The 20,913-nt window shown below is 40.1% G+C and overlaps 1 protein-coding gene across 1 annotated transcript; it reads left to right on the top strand.

Annotated features, from left to right (window-relative positions):
• Nucleotides 1-19,177: 19,177 nt before the first annotated feature.
• SOX11 (SRY-box transcription factor 11) lies at nt 19,178-20,539 on the top strand. The gene has a single exon (XM_036751881.1). It carries the CDS (start codon nt 19,178-19,180, stop codon nt 20,537-20,539), a length of 1,362 nt encoding a protein of 453 aa, XP_036607776.1.
• Nucleotides 20,540-20,913: the final 374 nt, after the last annotated feature.

Genomic DNA, 20,913 nt, shown 5'->3' with positions numbered 1-20,913 from the left:
TTTATTTTTGGCTGTTATTTTACTTTAAGCTATAAGCTTTAAACTGCATTAAGACTTTGGGGATATCCCGTATTAACAGAAAATAATTTTTGAGAGCCATGCAATGTATCTAAATTTGGTCCATGAATCAATAAAGCATAAAGTTACAAATACAATAGAAAAGGAAAGGGAATAAACTATTAAGCACCTACTATGTGCCAGACACTGTGCTAATCACTTTGCAGATATTATCTTCTTTGATTAATGAATACTCCATCACTTTCTGACATGAAAAAGAGATACTATATTCTAACTTTGGATTTCAGTCTGCGGAGATGAAAACTCTGTGGGTGGGCCACTTGCATGGTTTTCATATCTGTGCTTCTGGAAAATATGGTTAGAATATAACCTGCACTTATGCCTATGTAGAGGTCTATACTTATATTTTTTTTTATGTTGGCCATGTGCAGGGCCTTGAATATCTAATTTAGAACAGCCTTTCTAACCATTTCTTTACTGGGCATAACATAGCCCAGCAGAGTAACTGTGATTAGCATTAACACAATAAACATACTTCAGCTGAAGCTGTTTATGCAGCATATGTATGACCAGGAAATACTATAAATAACCTCCCTTTCATATCTCATATCCTATTCTTCACTGCTACAAACCAAAAATACACACACCAATAGTTTACTTGCCATGTCATTTATTTATCCAGCATACTGTAAAGCATCTCCTTACAGGCCTTGCATGGAGTAAGCACAGGCATGTCACAGAGCATTAAGAAGACCAGAACTTTAGTGCTGATCAGCAACAAACACTGAAGATTTATGGACAAAATATGCCATGGTTGAAGCTAGCCAGGGAGTTGGGGGAAAACAACTAACTATGAGAATTCTTTCAAACATTAGGTGGAGATGGCACAGAGACCCTTAGGACAATGAGTAGTGTCAACCTGAGTCAGGCCAAGATCACAAAACATAGAGCAAGAATGGGCCTTCAAGTTCATCTGGTCCCAATCCTCTTATTTGAAAGATTAGAAAATTGCAGGCCAGAGAAGGGAAGAGACTTGCCTGAAATCACACAGGTGGGAATTATCAGGAAGCCAGGTCCTCAGACTGACTCTAAAGCCAACACAATACACAAGTTTGTGAAGCATTCCATACACACACACACACACACACACACACACACACACACACACACACACATTCTTCAAGATGGCTTTCCTAGAACTCCTTAATTTTACTCCCTTCTTTCTAAGATTACCTCAGATTTTTCAGTATGTATTTAATTGTTTGCACCTTGTCCCTCTCTTTTGAAGGTGAACTTCTTGAGGGCAAGATTGTAGTTGTGTCTCGGTAGCCATCAATAGCAGCAACCTCTCAAGGGACCTGACCCACCAACTTCCTTCACAAGTGCTCAGCCCACGGCTTTTCATTAGCCATAGCTCATGAAGACTTGGAAAAGAGAGCTCACAACACCAAAGTTCTTGGCATTGTCAAAAACCTCAGCATCAGAAATGGATATGATATTATCAATTGAAATGATGTATTGACAAAAGAAGATACACTGACATCTAATTTGCTGCTGCATCTTTAAGACTACTGGGTCTCTCCATTTGACCTGCACCTGAACTATATGTGTACATTTTTGTGTATGCGTGTGTGTGTACGTGTATATGTGTATGTCTGTGTATATTGTATATATGTAGATAGATAGTCTTATCCTGTTAGCATAGCATGTGAGCGCCTTTATATTAGACACTCTCTATTCTCTGTCTGTATCTCTAGAGTTTTGTACAGTGCTTGGTACATGGTGAGCACTTAATAAATATTTTTTCATTCATTAATTCATTCATACCTGAAGTTTCTTACACCAAAGAAATCACAACTCTGGATCAAAAAGAAAATTTCAAGAACTGTATCTAGTTCATTTCTAACTCTGCTTATACTTTCATTCTGTCCTATCTCTCTGGACAATATGTGCTAAGGTTTGTTGTTTTCTTTTTTTTTTTCTTCTGTTTACTACCCACCAGATAAAATGGCACATCCTGTTTAATTTGCTCTGAAATTTTTCACTTTAGGGCTATGTGATTTGAAGTTATATGAAAGCTTTCAGAAAACTTTTCACTGTCTTCTTTTCACAAATGAGGAAACCAAAACGTCCAGAGGGGACATATATAAATAGTAAATAGAGACAATATTCAACCTCAGGTCCTTTGCCTGAGACAATCCAGTGCTATTTCCTGGTTCAACTTTCAAGAGGGGACTCCTAATTCTAGTACTTAATAATTTGGCAAATCTATATCTGTACTTATATCTGTGTACATTTTTACCCTTTTTAAAATACCTCTAATAATTCCACTGATCACAATCAACATACCCTCAGCATTTGTCTTTTAAAACAAAAGACAATTCTTATGGAAAGGCTGTGACATTCCCTTTCATCAATTTCAATTACCAGCCTTTAGACCCCTCCTAGCTTCATTACATCTTTTTTTATTTTTTAAAGTGTGGCTTTAGTATTCAAAGCATAGTACATCTTGGTTTTACATCAGCAAAAGACAAGGTTTTCAACTTCATTTCTAAGGTCCTTCTTAATGAAGCCCACTTTCTCCTGCCATGGAAAAGATCTTTACTCTCACTGGGTAAATACAATTTTCAAAAAGATGTCTGAAACAGGTATGCTGCTTTTCTTTGGTATATTGCTTTTTTTTAACCACTTTGTCTTTGAATGGTCTCCCTACTCTATTTTTTTTTCTTCTTTGTCTTCTCTTCTGTGATTAGAGCACTATCTTAACCTTCCACTCCTAAGCAAGTTAAACTAGTTTTTCCTTAAAACTGTCCTTGAGATTTAATTAGCTTAGGGGACTAAAAGCTTGAGTTGTTGACATCATTTTCTGGTCATCTGAGTATAAAATGACCAGAAGAAGATGGTCCAAGAGATCTCTGATGTTACACTGGTGGACCACAATGGGCAGCTCAAAGACAGGGAAGCTCAGATGAATCAATTCCTGGTGTCCTTTATACACATCTTTAATGAATAACCTTCCCCTACTTGGCTAAATAAATCTTTTGTTAATTGATGAATAATCTGTGACTATCACATTTCATTCCAAACAATATCACATTGGCCTCCTTACTATTCCTTACCCAAGACACTCCCACTTTCTGCACTTTCACTAGCTGTCCCCCATGCCTAAAATTCTCCTTCTCCTCATCTCATTGACCTGGCTTTCTTGGCTTCCTTCAAGTCTTGGCTAAAATCCCACCTTCTGCAAGAAGCTTTTTCCAATTCCCCTTAATACCTTAATACCTTCCCTCTGACATTATCTCCAATTTATCCTGTATGTGTGTATGTGTGTATGTTTGTGTGTATATATATATATATACACACATATATATATACATATACATATATATGTATGATACACATATAAGTTATATGTGTATCATACATATATATGCACATATATGTATGATACACATATTTATGTGTGTAAATATGTTCATGTATATGTGTATATGTCTTTTTGTGCATAGTTTTTCCATGTTCTCTCCCTAATTAGAATGTAAGCTCCTTGAGAGTAAGGCCTACTTTTGTATTAGCACAGTGCCTGGCACGTAGTAATCATTTAATAAATGCTTGTTGACTTGATTTGACATACGCTATCAGGGGACTGGCATTGTGTCAGTTCCATCCTAGAACATCTTCCCACCTTTTTGTAACACTTGTTTTAAAGACCTCCTGCTGATCTTAATTATGTAATTTAGTCTTACAATTTTTTTCAAATGCCTATACAGTTCCAAGAATATAGTAGTTTAGCAAACGTTTAAGGAATTGAGTTATAGTGTATTGGCTGTACACCCTCCAAAGAAATTAGTCAATTACTCAACAAGCATTTATTAAGTGCTTATTTTATGCCAAGCCTGTGCTAAGGAGTGAGGACACTAAGAAAAGCAAACCCCATAGTTCTTGCTTTCAAGAAGTTCACATTCTAACAGTGGAAACACTATGCAGAATAAAAAAAAACCTGTAATGATTGCAAATTGAGTATGTCCCTCCTGAGGTCATGTTCGATACCCACAATATACATAGGGGTATTTACTTAGGATACCCGACTAAAAAGAAAGGATCTTTGAATTGGAGGAGGTCTTAGAGGTATCTTATACAACCTCCCACCTAATCTAGGAATCATTTCTATTTTTATCCTCTTCTAGAAAATCTTCTGAGCTCACTATCTCACCATGCACTCCATTGCATCTTTGGACTGCTCTTACTGTTAGAAAGTCAATCTGTCATGGATCCAAAATTGGCATCCTTGTAATGCATCCAATTGTTCATAGCTGTACCCTCTACAATTACAAAAAATAAGTCAAATCCTTCTTTCATTTGACAGACCTTCAAATGTGTGATGACAGTTGTCATGTTCTTCTTAAATTTTGTCTTCTCTAGTTGAATAAATATCTCTAGTTATTTCAACTGATTTCGATATGACATGCTTTCCAGACCTTTCAACATCATCATTGTCATCTGGACATACTCCAGTTTATCCATGTCCACCTTTAAACAACTATTATAGAAGACAGATTTAGAGAACACTTTTGTTCTGGAAATAACAGTGCCACATCTCCCCTCCGCCCAGATCACTGGCCCTGATTCAAGTGCAGACTCTGCAACTATCATAAAGGAAATCAACTCTTACGGAGATGTGACCCAGCAAATGCTTCTTCAGGGACTGTAGTCCCTGCCTTCTCAACTGTGTCAACTACTGAAGACTTCTCACCATCAAGTCCAAAGTAATGTCAAATGGCTCAACATCAGAAATGAATAGTTTTATCAGTGCAAATAACATCAATGAAGATGCTCTACCATCTACTCTGCCGTCGCACCCCAAAGACCATAAGACCTTTCCATCTGGCTTTCAGCTAAAACTTCCTATATGTGTTTTCCCCTCTCCCCATTCTATTAGAATGTGAGCTACTTTGAGGCAGGGACTGTCTTGGTTTTATCTTTGTATTCTCAGGGCTTAGCACAGTGTTTTGCTCATAGTAAAACACCAAATAAATGCTGTTTAATTCACTCAGTTTATTGATTACAAATCCATAGTCTATGATTTAAACTAAAAAGCATACAGATAGCTTGTAACACAGTGAACTAACATATTTTAGGAAGATTTTTGTGCAAAATAAATTTCTATATATTGAATTTTACCTTTCCAAGGGGGGAAATTTTTCTCAAAGAAACCTGGAGATGTGTTATCTGAAAAAAAAAAGTATAGGTGTCAAAATTTAAAAATAAGTCATTATTTCAAGTATGAAAGTATATGACCCCCACCCCCATATACCCTTTAGACCTCTTTGAAATGCTATTTAGTTTCTCCACAATAACTATTCAGTACTGCAATGCACTCTACAACCTGAAATGCAACATAAATGTGAGTTGTTATTACTTCGATAGATGTATGCCACCTGCGTCCTAGAAGTCTATTTCATTTGATTCAATAAATATTTTTAAAGCATATACTATATGCAAAATGCTAAATCAGGTGTTGGGGAAAATAAGAAACCTACCATTAGATAGGTCCCTTACCTTGCAGAAGTTATTGACACCCACCCTCCCACCCCATAAGAGGGTCAGTAGGGTACAATGGAGAGCATGTTCAACTTGAAGAGAGACCTAGATAGTCACAGGGGATCCTCGATGTTGTCTAATCCAACTCCCCTTACTTAACCCTGAGGAAACTGAGACCCACAGAGGTTAAGTGAATTGCCCAAGGCCACGTAAATATTAAATAGAAGTGGTATTTGAACGTAGGTCCTGTTACTCCAAACTCCATGCTCTTCCCACCCCATTACCTTGGATCAAATCCTGCTCTGAAAATTCATAAGCTGGATTAATATGAAAGTCACAACTTCTCTGAACCTCAGTTATAGATTTTACTCAGTGAAATGGGAATGATATCTGGATTACCTACCTCAGAGGGTTATTGTGAAGATCAATGAAAGAATGTTTTAAAAGTGCTATATAAATATCAGTTATTATTATCATTATGGGTGATATTGCTCATGTATGAATAAGAGTACAAAATGACATAAGTGCATAATAGAGTTATTAACAAAGATTAAAACTTACTGGAAGGCTCTTAGGGAGTAGTGATATTTAAGCTCATCCTTTAAGAATGGGCAAACTTTGTACAAAAAAAGATTGAAAGAGTGGCTAGAAACACTACTCTAATGATATAAAATATAAGAGGAAAGTAAGTGGAAGTAAAATAATCACCAATGTCCACACTTTAGATCAAGATAGATGTTAAGTTCTTTGGTATGGCAACCCCTCTATCATTTTGGAAAAAAAAATCCTTCATAAGACTGGTTGTGCAGAAAAAAAATCTTCAAATCTTTCTTCTAAGACCCCAGCGACCATGTTATTTGTAAGATGCACATGTAATAATGCCTTATATTTAAAATAATTATTTTGAGGAGCTCAAAGTACTTTACAAGCAGTTTTACTTATAATCAGATGTTTAGGGCACGTGGGATGAAAGATACTGTTAATAATTCTTTTGCTAATAAATAAACTAAGACACACAGAGGTTAAGAAATTGAAGAAGCAGCCTGTCACAATGAAAAGAATGTTTCATCTAATCAGAAAACACGAATTCAAGTTCTGGATCTGTGATTTATGACCTATATGACCTTGGACAAGTCACTTCCCAATGAGCTTCATTGTAAAATAAAGTGGTTGGAGTGGATGACCTCTAAGGTCCCTTTCAGTTCTAAGTCTATGATCCTATTTCTTGCTAATGCTATGATTAATTTGACAATTAATAATTTCTAAGACTATATTCAACTTTGTACAGGCTAGGGAGATAGTTACTATTCTTTCCCACAGGGCTAATAATGTAAATTTTTCATTTAAAAATCCTCAACTGCCAAGATCATGAAGTGAGAAAGGAAGAAAGAATTGGTTAAGCAAAAGGGCCAAGAAAGAAAACAGCAATTAAACACCTGAGCTTCAAAAGAATCAATTAAAAGAAGATTTAGTTGGTTATTGGGCTCATTTGGGGGGTGGGGGGAAGGCAGCTTAACCGCTTAGTCATAAAACATGATGGATAGAATTTTACCTCATCCCACTAACAGGAAAAAAAAGGTAATAGGAACTGCTTTGGGCATAACCAATGAGTTCATTTTCCCAGTCAGAGCTATTAATAGGCTGCTACCTCATGCAACTGCATTAACCAGATTCCTGAAATCTACAGGACACTCATTTGCTTGATAGCTCTTAGCTCTCACACTGTTTCTCAGACCTCATCACCTACAGTACAGCAATTACACATATTCATACACACACACAGTGATGTATTAAATGAAAAAAAATAAAATGAACAAAGAAGAACAGCATATTTATTTGAAGAGATGGGGTTAGTGGTTCATGTGTGTGCTTTCTTGTGTATATGCATCAACATGCACACATATAGGGTATTCATATCTATGTAAAGAGGAGACTTTTTGAGAGTTTATAGTATTATCTGTAAATTTTATAAACATAATAATATAATGTATAATAGATATATCATCTGCATTTTATATGCAGAAAATTATACAAGTATTATACTCTACACTCCCCCTCATTATCCTTTACATATATGCAGTTTACACATACATACAAAGAAGCCTGACCTATGATTTCATCTGGCACATAGGCACTTAATAAATGTTTATTGACTGACTGGTACAGAAACTCCCTTCACCGTTGTAGAGAAGCTTTAGAGAGTTGTATCAGGCACTGAAGGGTTAAATGGAGTGTTTTGACCATATGCATAAAAGGTAAGACTTGTTGTTCAGTCATTTTCAATAGTGTCTGAATCTTTGTGACCCCATTTGGGGTTTTCTTGGCAAAGCTACTGGAGTGGTTTGCCATTTCCTTCTCTATCTCATTTTACAGATGAGGAAACTGAGGCGAACAGGGTTAGGTGACTAGCCTAGGGTCACACATCTAGGAAATGTCTGAGACCAGATCTGAACTCAGGAAGATGAGTCTTCCTGACTCCAGGACCAGCACTGTATCCACTGCAACACCTAGTTGACCTTTATAAGGTAAGACTAGAGCCTGCATATTCCTGACTCCAGACCTAGCCACTAAATGACAACACCAATATTGACTCACATATAAAAATATGCACATGGAAATACCAGGAAATACTCAATTATGTCATATATACAGTACCCCTTCTTGGGCTATTTCACCAACTCACATTTAAATTGGTTGGCAGGTTCCCTTGAGAGTGGCAGACTACTACTCTCCTTAGAGCTCTAGGAGAAATGCTGATGGGATTGAATTTTCTAATACTACTGCTCAGGAGTCTTCACTGGAGTGGAGCCCAGTGATTATTAGTCAGACTTAATTAGTTTTTAAAAAGGGTATTCACTAAGCAGGTACATCAAGGGCAGTTGTTACAGAAATAATCCCCCAGCCAGCCATAGAGGCACACACCTGTAATCCCTGCATACAAAAGGAGGCTGAGGCCAGTTGCTTGAGTTCAGGAGTTCTGAATTGTACCAGAGCTGAAGTCAATTGAGTGTCCATAATACACCTGGCACCATTATGGTGAGCCCCTCAGAGGCAGGGTGGGTAGCCTGCCAGATTGCCTAAAAAAAAGCCAGCCTAGGTTGATTAGACCTGATTGATTTCTGAGTCAAGCAGCAATGGTATTGGGCCTGTGAGTGACCACTGAATTTCCAGCCAGGAGAAGACAGAAAAACTGCCTGGAAAGAAAGGAAAGAAGGAAGAGAAAGGAATGTAGGAAGGAAGAGGAGGGGAGGGGAGGAAAGAGTAAGGGAAGAAAAGGGAAAGGAAGGGAAGGAAAGGCAAAGGCAAAGGAAAGGGAAGGGGAAGGAAACAGAAAGGGGAAGGGGAAGGGGAAGAGGAAGGGGAAGGGGAAAGGAAAGGGAAAGGGAAAGGGAGAGAGAAGGGAAGGGAAAGGGGAAGGGAAGGCAAAGGTAAGGGAAAGGGAAGGAAAAGGGAAAGGGAAGGGAAAGGGAAAGGGAAAAGGAAGGAAAGGTAAAAGGAAAGGGAAAGGAAAGGGAAAGGGGAAGGGGTAAAGGAAAGGGAAAGGGAAGGGAAAGGGAAAGGGAAAGGGAAAAGGAAAGGGAAGGGAAAGGGAAAAGGAAAAGGAAAGGGAAAGGGAAGGGAAGGGAAAGGGAAGGGAAAGTGGAAGGGGAAGGGGAAGGGGAAGGGGAAGGAGAAGTGGAAGGGAAGGGAAGTGAAGGGAAGGCAAGTGAATCTCACACAAACTGAGGTCCCACTCTCCCCTTGTACATACACAATTACTGGGGAGAATGGACTCTAAGTTATAGTGAGGCATGCATATATGGAACATCTGTGTCAAAAGGGTAACTCACAACTCCTGATCATGGAAAGTCTCCCCCCACCCCACCCCCCCCACCCCCTTCATAGAATCCTTGTGTTCTTCTTAGGTATAACTCTCTGCTAGGCTCTCAGGGTTGCCATCATTTTAGAATCTTGAAGCTGCCTTTCCTCAGTATATCTAATCCTCGATATGTCTCTTGGTTTCTTATGCAGACACTGTCTTTAGCCACTGCTGCTCTGAGGATGCTGCTACCAACTCTGCTGACAGTGACATTCTAAAGTCAGGTTAAACCCTTTCAATACCATCTCTGGATATTCAGTTGTTGTTTCACCTATCCACCTATGTGCATTGTCTCCTACTAGATCAGTCTTCTAGGGACTTGATGAATGGGCAAGGAACCAGTGGGGAGGAGGGGGAGGGGGAAGGGTACTCTAATCGACCCTACAAGAGCGATTCTTTCTCAGGGGTCTGAGATTCCAAGCTCTTCAATTTGGAATCCTCTTGCACTTTATCTCTCAACTAGCTTGCTGTTTTAATATAGAGCTCAACAGGTATGATCTGATTTTCAGTAACCAATAACAAGATATTTTCTTGTAGTATCATCTGCCTTTATCCAATGACTCAAAATTCCTATGATCCTATCTTAAACTAAGGTTTATTTATCTCTAGTTTGCTTAGATTGAGTTATTCAGCTAAGATGTCTGGTCCTTCTGTGATTACACATTTTATATATGCATATAAATGGGAATATAGTATACTATAGACCCACAATGCCTATCATATGCACGAGATGCTACATGGTATATCATAAATGGATGGGAATGGGTGAATTTAATTCAGGTGATCACTACACATACTACTATGGGCAAGAATCCCTTAGAAGAAAGGCAGTAGCCCACATAGTCAATAAAAGAGTGAGAAAATCAGTAAAGGGGCATAATCTCAAAAATGACAGAATGATATCTGTTTGAATCCAAGGCAAACCATTAGACATCACAGTAATACAAGTCTATGCTCCAACCATTGATGCTGAAAAGGCCAAGACCTTTAACATCTTCTAAAAGTAATATCCAAAAAAAATCACATTAATAACAGTAAATTGGAATAGTAAAGTAGGAAATCAAAGATAATTGAAATAACAGGTAAGTTTGGTCTTGGAGTACAAAATGAAGCATGGCAGAGACTAAAAGAGTTTTGTCAAGTCACTAGTCATAGCAAACAGTTTTTCAACAGCCCAAAAGGCAATGCTACATACAGAAACCACCAGATATACACAGATATATACAGAAATCAGATTGATTATATACTTTGCAGCCAAAGGTGAAAAAGCTCTATATGATCAGTTAAAACAGTGCTGTTCAAAATGCAGCCAGAGTTGCATGACGCCCCCAGCCAGCCTACAAGCATAGAAATTTACATAAATGCTTTAGTAAATGAAGCCAAGCTACCACAGAGCTCTCACTACAATGGCAAATCAAAATATGTTGTCTATTGTTTCAATAAAAATCTAAGGTTAACGGGGCAGCTAGGTGGTGCAGTGAGTAGAGCACCAGCCCTGGAGTCAGGAGGACCTGAGTTCAAATCCAGCCTCAGACACTTGACACATGTCCTAGCTGTGTGACCTTGGGCAAGTCACTTAACCCCAATTGCCCTGTCAAAAAAAAAGAAAAAGAAAAAAATCTAAGGTTGGACAGCCCTGAGTTAAAACAAAACCTAGAGCTGACCATGGATCAGATCATGAGCTTTTTATTTCAAAATTCGGCCATAAATTGAAGAAAATCATTGGATCATGACCTAATTACCTCCCTTATGAATATGAAGTGGAAGTAATGATTTAAGGGACTAGATCTGGTAGATAGGTATATCTGGTAGGCTTTAAAAAATAGCTGAGAAAAGAAGAAAATTGAAATGGAAAGGAGAAAGGGAAAGATATGCCCAACTGAAAGCAGAATTCCAGAGACTAGCAATGAGAGAGAAGATTTTCTTTAAAAAGCAATGCAAAGAAATAGAAGGAAACAATAGAATGAGAAAGAAGGAATTTCTTCAAGAACACTATAGATGTCACGGGAATGTTGCATGCAAAAAAATAAGAAAACCTTATCTCTCCTTGCTATTCTCTGGAATTCTGCATTCAGAAGGAGAAAGAGAAGAACTGGAAGCAGTTTCAGATTTTATATTCTTGGGCCCAAAGATCACCGAAGACAGTGACTGCCGCCATGAAATTGAAAGATGTCTCCCCCTCAGAAGGAAAGCCATGGCAAATATAGATAGTGTACAAAAAACAGAGACATCACCTTGCTAACAAAGGTCAATACAGCGAAAGCTATGGTTTTTCCAATAACCACAAGGCTAGGAGAGCAGGACCATAAGGAAAGCCGAGCACTGCAGAATTATCACTTTCAGATTGTGGTGCTGGCGAAGACTTTTGAGAATCCCTTGGACAGCAAGGAGGTCAAATCCATCAATACTAAAAAGAAATTAATTCATATAATTCATTGGAAGGTGAAATGCTGAAGCTGAAGCTTAAATACTTGGCCACATAATGAGAAGGCAGGACCCACTGGAAAAGACCCTGATGGAAATACTGATGGCAAAAGGAGAAGGGGATGGCACAGGATGAGATGGATGGATAGTGTTATGGAAGCAACAAACATGAGCTTTTGATAGACTTTGGGAGACTGTAGAAGGTAGAAGGGACTGGCATGCTATGGTACATTGGGTAATGAAGAGTCAGACATGACTGAATGACTGAACAACAACAACATATAATATACATAACACTGTATGCCCTCAAATTAACTCTCCTTTGTAAGTATATTAATGACTGCAGGTTGTTACAAAATTATATATTAGTATTTGATATGGTCTGTAAAAAAAGGATCATTATACTAATATGGATATATATATATATTTAAACACTTCAAGATAGCCTTTTTCTTGTTTATAAGCACATCCTCCCCCCTCCCCCCCCACATGCTCACACAAAAACAAAATGCTACTTTTTTCCTACTATGGACATATAAGCTGATAAAAAAAAGATACAATGCTTCAAAAATAAGGGTTTTCTTCTTACTGCAGAAGCAATGGTGAAAAAAGATACTTGATTATTTTTTAAGTTTGCAACATTCTAGGGTAAGGATTGTTTGTTGTTGTTGTTGTTGCCTTTTTTCACACTGTTCCTTTGTTGATGGCTTTTTTTAAAAGTATCAAGCATTGCCTGCAGGTAATTCCATTTTCCAGACTCTTTTGCTTTTAGAGCGTTAGCCTTTGAAAACTAATAACCAAGCACATAAAAAGATGGGTTTTGGGGTAAATTAAGTAAACACTGAAGCCTCTGTCATCTCGTCAACCTAGAGAACTCTCTCCACCAGCTTGCTATATATCTTTTGTCTGTGACTCAGTAGTTAAGTCCTAGGAAGTTGCCTGAGGTGCATAGAGTGACTTAAGTGACTTGAACTGGGGTTACAAGGTTTAGTAAATGTTGGAAACAGAACACAAACCCAGGTATCTCCTGACTCAGAACCTACTCTTTCTACTTTGCCCTTCAAATTCTCCGACTGTAAAATGAAACAATTTAATGACCTTTAAAGTAATTTCTTCCAAAACACAGTTATCAGGAAACTGGTACAAAGGAGGAAGTTTAAAAGCAAGAAATTTCTAAATGACACTTAGACTTTGCCTAAATAGCAATACAATAGATGAAATGTTTTACTTGTTGGATGAAGACTGGTCACTTATCTAGTTAAAAGGATCAACTGTAAAAACCGATACAGGATAATAATTCTGGTAGGAAACCCCACATATCAGAGACAGGAGAACAATTAGAATGATGGTGCTGAGACAAGTGCAGCTTTCTTCATGAAGACAGGCTAGATCCTAAAATGCTGTGGGTATACTAGACAGTGGTTTGAGGTACTATACCAATGCTCCACAGAACACTAATGAAAAACCTTGTAGGGGCATTCATTAAATAACAGAAGAGAAATTTGGAAGTGACTTTACACACTAGCTCATTTTACAGATAAGGAAACTAAGACCCTGAGAGGGAAGATGAATTTCCCAAGATCACACAAGCAGTAGAAGAGTATGGACTGGAATTGAAGTTTTCTGACTGCCAGTTCAAAGCTTTTTCCTTTACAGCATCCTACAGGGATGCTTAATGATTTTTTTTTGGATGTGTGCCATTGGCATTTTGGTGAAGCATATAGACCATTCCCAGAATAACGTTTTAAACACACAAAATACACAAGATTACAAAGGAAACAAATTATATTAATGTTTAGCTGCCAGAAACATATGTATATTATGTATGTGTATGAAAATTCATAGAAACTCAACTTAAGAACCCCTAAATATTCTATATTTGTAATGAGTTGATGCATCTAACAAAATACACTTTAGTTACTCCTGTGCCTTAATTTATTCATGTGCACTACAGTAAAACCTCACTATTAAACTAGAGGATGATCTGTCTGAATAAAACTTTTTTTAAAGGGGGGAAATGTAGTTTTGTGCCCTTTTTAGCACTTAGAATATATCAAAACCATGGAATGTGGGTGGTAGTTCCCAGGCTTCTGTAATTTGGTAGATAGTTAAAGGATGGCTTCTGCTGATAAATATTTAACAATCAGCTCTCCAATAGAAAAACACACACATACACAAAAAATGTATGCATGACACACTTTTAAGTTCAATCCACCTTATTAACATTTTCTCCATCGTTTTCTTAAATCTAGACAACCAACAACATGATAAACCAAGCCCTGATTTTGTAGCATTTGCACTGAAAATTTAACAGTAGACTCTTATACAGAGGTACTGACCTGGCTGTAGCATGCCTCTGGAGGTAGATAGCTCCCAACTCACTTGTAACTTGGTAGAAATTGCCAGAGAATCTGAGAGGCTAATTAACTTGTTCAACACAGTCAAAAAGCTTAGTAAGTGTCAGAGGTGGCTCCTGGCCTCCACCTCTCATATGCCGTCCACTATTTTACCCTGCCTCTCAGGTCCAATCCTACTATGTGACAGTAAGGACTAGAGTCCAAGTTCTCTTGATTTCAAGGCCAGCTCTCTATCCCTTATGACATACTCCCTGTCTGTCAGTCATGTTGTTGTTGGATCTGATTTAATTTCTTACAAAGACTTATTTTAAAGCAGCACAATAATTATCTATGGTACAGCTCATAAGATCATAGGATTGAGAAGTGAAAAGGACTTCAAAGGTTATCTACCCCCTTATTTTACAAATAGGAAATTAAGACCCAGGGAGGTTATGATTTTTAATGGTGTGAATCAAAATAAGTAAATGAACACATATACACACAAATGAATATAAGCTATCATGAGAGTATTATTTGCAAGGTTGGATCTCTGAAATTCAAAGATGGTACTTTTAATTCTCTCATCGAGTCAATATATCAATATGTTTACTGTAGGGGGAAAAGGCATGCCTTATTTTTCTCAAAATTACAAATGGAGTGTGAATTGGTTATGAAAATATGTTCATGGGTCTAATCCAATCATTTTCCCATAAGCAAAACAATGATAGACACATTTTTATTCTATTAAAATTAGCTATTCAAGATGGACCACTATTCTGGAAAACCAAATTTTCTGGCTTTGCTATCTTAAAACTCCTTTCAAATAGTTTGTCACTGCTTCTGTTGCTGACATCTGTTTTTCATGGATAACTACTGTGACTGAATGAAGCGTTCGAGGTCTCAATCATGTTCCAATTTCTTTTCCAAAAATGTTAGACTCTCTTCTCTTACAAAGTTTTGTGTGTGTGTATACGTATATACACGTACATAAAAATAAGCATAAATATGAATGTTTGCATAATATGTATATATACATGTATACATACATGCACTTGGAATCACAGTACTGTGTACATACATATGTATAAGTATATTTTATATATAGTATATGTACATTTTTATAAATTATGTATATTTCCTTTTCTCAATTGATCAATGTCTTCTATGACTACTAACCCGAACTCTTTGCTTGAGATCTATCACAAAATATAGCACTAATTAATTTTTCCTTAATTTATCTTTTGTAGCCTGTATCATAGGAAAGAATTTGACACCTTCATAGGCACAAGCATACAACCAGTATATGCTTACCACCCCCAAACTCTTGTAACATGGTTACTTCGAGCAAAGATTCATCAAGGAGCATCATTTAGCTGTCTTTATCATGTTTTTTTTTTTTTGCACAACCACATTCCCATGCAGTTCATTGCCTTCATCTTTTTTTTTTTTAATGCAACTAATAAAATAACTTACTTTTCCTTCTGTTTCTTAATTTAAATAAGCATGGTCCTGACTTCCGTTTCTTTAGTGGACAATAGAGCAGTGTAAATATACTAAAGCAATACCCATTTTCAAATTAGCAGTGATTTTTACTGTAGCCTAAGGAAGACAAATAAGTATTTAACTCTGCCACAATTCAGCAGAGCTTTTCTTTGTACCTCAAATGTTATGTGGACCAGTACTCTGCATGAAAACAATACAGTTTAGCTAAAATGTTTCGAAGCCTCTAACTAGAGTGTGAATTTATCATGATCTACAGGGGGGCTAGATTAAACCATCCTCTCCACACTCCTGTGGAGTTCCCAATAACTGGGAAATCTGTGAGTTGCAGAGAAAAACAAGATACCCCAGCATCCTCCAGTGAGTGAAGATGAATTTTCACACGCTGCCTTGGATTCTATAGAACCTGAATCTCGAGGTCATACAGTAGGAATTACTGTAAATCCTTTTTGGTCAAGCTGTCTCTGTAAAGGGAAACAGATGTATAGTCACACCAAGGTTTAAATTGAGTTGAATATCAAAATTCTTAAATTCAATGTATTTTATTGGGGGGGGGGAGATTAATGCAAGAGAGCTCTGGTACCTTGTTTTGTTTTTAATTCTAATATAGCCTTGAGTAATACAGTCTAATTAACATGGCATGATTTTAGTGTGACCTCCTGAGGTAAATGTTTTGAACTGAGCCAGAAGCATTTGATTACTGCTAGAGACAGTATTCAAAGGCTTTATTCTTATTCTGGTAAGTTGTCTCTAAGGCCAGAAGGATTTGAGAAGATAGAGATGGGTCTTATGCCTGAGAAGTCTTTGTAAGATAAATGGAAAGCTATGTTTTTTTCCCTTAAATAACATACTTTCATAGGTAGATAAGAGTCTCAATATTTATAATAGCTGATATTTACATAAGGATTATAAAGTGATATATGTAACTCAATTTGATCCTCAGGACAAGCCTGTGCTGTAGTTGCAATTGTCATGCCCATTTTAAAGATAAAGAAGCTGAGGCTCAGAGAAACGAAATGACTGTCCATGGTCAGACAGCTAGTAAATTGTCAGAGACAATCTTCAAACCGAAAGAAACAAGCATGAAACAGTGAAAAGAGGATTGATTGGGTTCTAGAATCAGAATCAGTGCAAATTCCCTCTGATTCTACCTGTTGGATTTTGGACAAATAGTTTATCTTCCCCGGATTTCAGTATCCTCATCTGCAAAATGAAGGAGATGGACTAAATGACTATTGATGCCCCTCTGGTGTCTAGATCTATGATCTACTCTCCCATGACCCCAAGCCAGTACACCAGACTGTCTCAGTAATGTGTATACATACATACATTATCTCCTTTGAACTTCACAATAATTCTTCAAGGATCCACAAATATATGGATAACCCCTCCAAACTTTTTCATAACAAAAAAGTAATCACCTATCTGACAAAAAGATATTTTTCTGGCTCCGCTGCATTGGTTCTTGGATCCATGGCCATTTTGTCCATTACTGACCAATACCTGCCTTCTCTGCTTTAGAATAGGTCAGAGCTTATGTCACTGGCATGACCTTTGGGAACCTAGTGATACTTCCCTGCTACAAAAGGACAAGAGAGGAATTCAAAGGAATAACATTACAGAAATCGAAAATATTAAAAATATCAAATTTTAGAAATGGAAGAAAATATTCTGGTATGTTCTGCCTTTCAAAGTGATGGACAAAACTGATTTCAATGGACTGCTTCATAATCTATAGGTCCTATTCCTTTTTTTTTTTTGATTTGATAGACACTGCCCAACCCCCATACTGCACACAATAACTACCCCACAATAAAACCTATTCAGTCGGAGATCGGGTGGGAATACTCCTTCGTCTCTGGTTTATATTATTCAGCTTTTTTTTTTTTTAAAGTGAGTTACCAGGAGAAAGACTACCTTTTTGTCAATTAGTGATGCTTAGTTTTGTGTGTGCTCATATCCGTATGTGTGCATGTGTGCGTGTGTGCGTGCGTGCGTGCGTGCGTGCGTGCGTGTGTGTGTGTGTGTGTGTGAGAGAGAGAGAGAGAGAGAGAGAGAGAGAGAGAGAGAGAGAGAAAGAGAGAGAAGATATTAGATGAAGAATGGAAGGGGGTGGGGGCCACTGTTCGCTACTGTCATGACACAACAACCCCGATCTGGGGGAGAAGCAGCATCTCTTCTCTTCAGCCAGATTGGATGGGAGTGACTGATCTGGAGAAAAACCGTCTTACCCGTTACTCAAACCTCTGATTTTAGGGGCAAAGCAAAACAAAGCAAAAAAAAAAAAAAGCCACCAAATACGATCTAGAATAAAAACGAGGCGAAATAGGACCAAACAGATAATATGCAAACGGAGGAAGGAAAATACAGCCTCTTGGGCTTTGAATTGATTTTTTTTCCTTGCCTTGAGAAAAAGGGGGGGATGGGGGGAGAGCCCCACGTGTCTTCGAAAAGCTTGTAGAGTTAAAGCGCCACCTTCAGTTGTGTAGATGCGGAGAAAGCCGATGTCCACCAGAATACAGCAATGCCGCTGGGAAAGCTGAAGTCACCCAGCCTGATGCTACCAGGCAAATGGAAATCAAAGAATCTAGTCTCTGAGATTTTACACCCACCATCTCGAAGCCTCCGCCTTCGTCGCACTTCCCCTACCCCCCTTAACAGAATGCGTGCTAGGGGAGAGGGTGTTGAAGGACAAGAAGCCAAAAAGGGGGATTCAGATGGAGGGCAGAAATTTTTCAGTGACCTGGGTACAATAGGCTAGATGGTTCTAGCGTGGGGGTAATATCTCTAGTTGTGACCGCCTTAGTGTATCCACCTTCGCGAGTAGCCCATAGAGAATGGAGACATACGCCTCGGTGGCAAGGAGAGAGAACGCATAGATGCATAACAGACGCATATATTTTAAAATAACACATTTCTAGACATGCTTTTTCCCCACCTCCAGCTTTCCAATGAAGCCCCGCAGGCGGGGCAAAGGGGGAGGAGAAGGGGAGTTAATAAAGGGAGCTGGGCGGAGCTGACAGCCGACGATTGGCTGGCCCAGGGAGTGATGTCACCCATATGACACCCTGATAACTAGTTGGGAGAGAGCCCTCAACTTTTTGCAGAAGGAGTGCGCGCGCCCGGGAGTACTTGGGGTCCGGCGGTTGCGGCAGGGAGCGCTTTCAAGCCGGAGCAAGACGGGTCCTGCGCTGCCGCCGCCGCCGCCGCCGCCGCTGCCTGTCTCTGGCCGGAATTCTCGCTGCCGCTGCCGCCGCCACCGCCACCACCACCACCTCCGCCGAGACCGCAGCGGGTAGCAGCAGCCTAAGCCGCCGCAGCCGTTGTGTGCAGCTGGAGGAGGAAGGGGGTGGGGGGGAGGGGGGAGAAGAAAAAGGGGGTACGGAGGACTTTGCAACTTGCCTGGGGAGGTGGGGGGGTGGGTGGGTGGGAGGGGGAGGGGGCTTGCCGCACAAGAGAAAGTTGCTTTGGATTTTAACGCAACGCACAACGCCCGACCATGGTGCAGCAGGCAGATAGCCTGGAAAGTGAGGTCAACCTGCCCCGGGAGGCGATGGACACGGAGGAGGGTGAATTCATGGCTTGTAGCCCGGTGGCCCTGGATGAAAGCGACCCAGACTGGTGCAAAACGGCATCGGGCCACATTAAGAGGCCGATGAATGCTTTCATGGTGTGGTCTAAAATCGAGAGGAGAAAAATCATGGAGCAATCCCCAGACATGCACAACGCGGAGATTTCCAAGAGACTGGGGAAGCGGTGGAAAATGCTGAAAGACAGCGAGAAGATCCCCTTTATTCGGGAAGCGGAGAGGCTGCGGCTGAAGCACATGGCTGATTACCCCGACTACAAGTACAGGCCCAGGAAAAAGCCCAAAATGGACCCTTCGTCTAAACCTAACGCTAGCCAAAGCCCTGAGAAAAGTGCTGGCGGGGGCAGCAGTGGAGGGGGAAGCGGCAGCGGGGGCGGCGGCGGCGGCAGCAGCAAGAACTCCAAGAGCTCCAGCAAGAAATGTAGCAAACTGAAGACCTCTTCATCCTCCTCTTCGACCTCGTCCTCGTCCACATCCTGCCCCAAGCCTGGAGCGGGTAAAGCAGCTCACCACGGGGACTACGCAGGCGAGGACTTGGTGTTTGGCACCCTCAAAGTGAATGGCGCTGGAGGCGGTGGCGGCTGCAGCAAAACGGTCAAATGCGTCTTCATGGACGATGAGGATGAGGACGAGGAGGATGAGGACGACCTTCAACTGCGGATCAAGCAGGAGCCAGAGGAAGAGGACGAGGAGCATCCAGGGCGGCAGCAGCAGCAACAGCAGCAAGCCCAGCAGCTGCTCCGGCGCTACAGCGTCGCCAAAGTGCCCGCCAGCCCCACGCTGAGCAGCTCGGCGGAATCCACCGAGGGGGCCAGTTTGTACGAGGAGGTGCGGGCCGGCGCGACCTCCGCCGGGGTCCACGGCGGGGGCGGCAGCGCCAGTCGCCTCTACTACAGCTTCAAAAACATCACCAAGCAAAGCGCCCAGCAGCTGCAGCAGCCCAGTCTGTCCCCAGCTTCCTCGCGCTCTGTCTCCACCTCCTCCTCCTCCAGTTCCAGTTCTAGCAGCAGTGAGGAGGCTGATGACCTGATGTTCGATCTGAGCTTGAATTTCTCCCAAAATCCCCACTCGGCGACCGAGCAGCAGCTGGGGGGCGGCTCAGCGGCGGGGAATCTATCCCTGTCCCTGGTGGATAAAGATTTGGATTCGTTCAGCGAGGGCAGCTTGGGCTCCCACTTTGAGTTCCCCGACTACTGTACCCCGGAGCTGAGCGAGATGATCGCGGGGGACTGGCTGGAGGCGAACTTTTCCGACTTGGTGTTCACATATTGAAAAGGGGGGGGAGGGGGCACCTCTGTCTCTCCCTCAACCAGTAGTGCGGAGCAGGGTTCGCGAGGAAATCGTGATGATGATGAGAATAATGATGATGGTGATGGGGAAAGAGAAGATGCTCATGATGTTGATATGATGATGACGCAAAGAAATTGGAAAAGCTGATAAAAAAAATTGGTGGAGTTTAAGAGAAATGAGTAGTTTTTGGTTATTTTTTTCCTGTCTTTTATTTTTTAAATTCTTTCCCCCTCCCCCCTCCCCTATCATGTCTCAAGGTAGTTGCAAACCCAGCCTGGAGTTGTGATTTCCCCCACCCACCCCAAAATGTGTATTTTTTTTTTGTTTCCTTTTTTTCCCTGAAATTGGTGATCGCA

The sequence above is a fragment of the Trichosurus vulpecula genome, chromosome 3 (assembly GCF_011100635.1).
Source record: "Trichosurus vulpecula isolate mTriVul1 chromosome 3, mTriVul1.pri, whole genome shotgun sequence".
In the NCBI taxonomy this organism is placed as follows: Eukaryota; Metazoa; Chordata; class Mammalia; order Diprotodontia; family Phalangeridae; genus Trichosurus; species Trichosurus vulpecula.
This window is presented reverse-complemented; position numbering and strand designations above follow the sequence as displayed.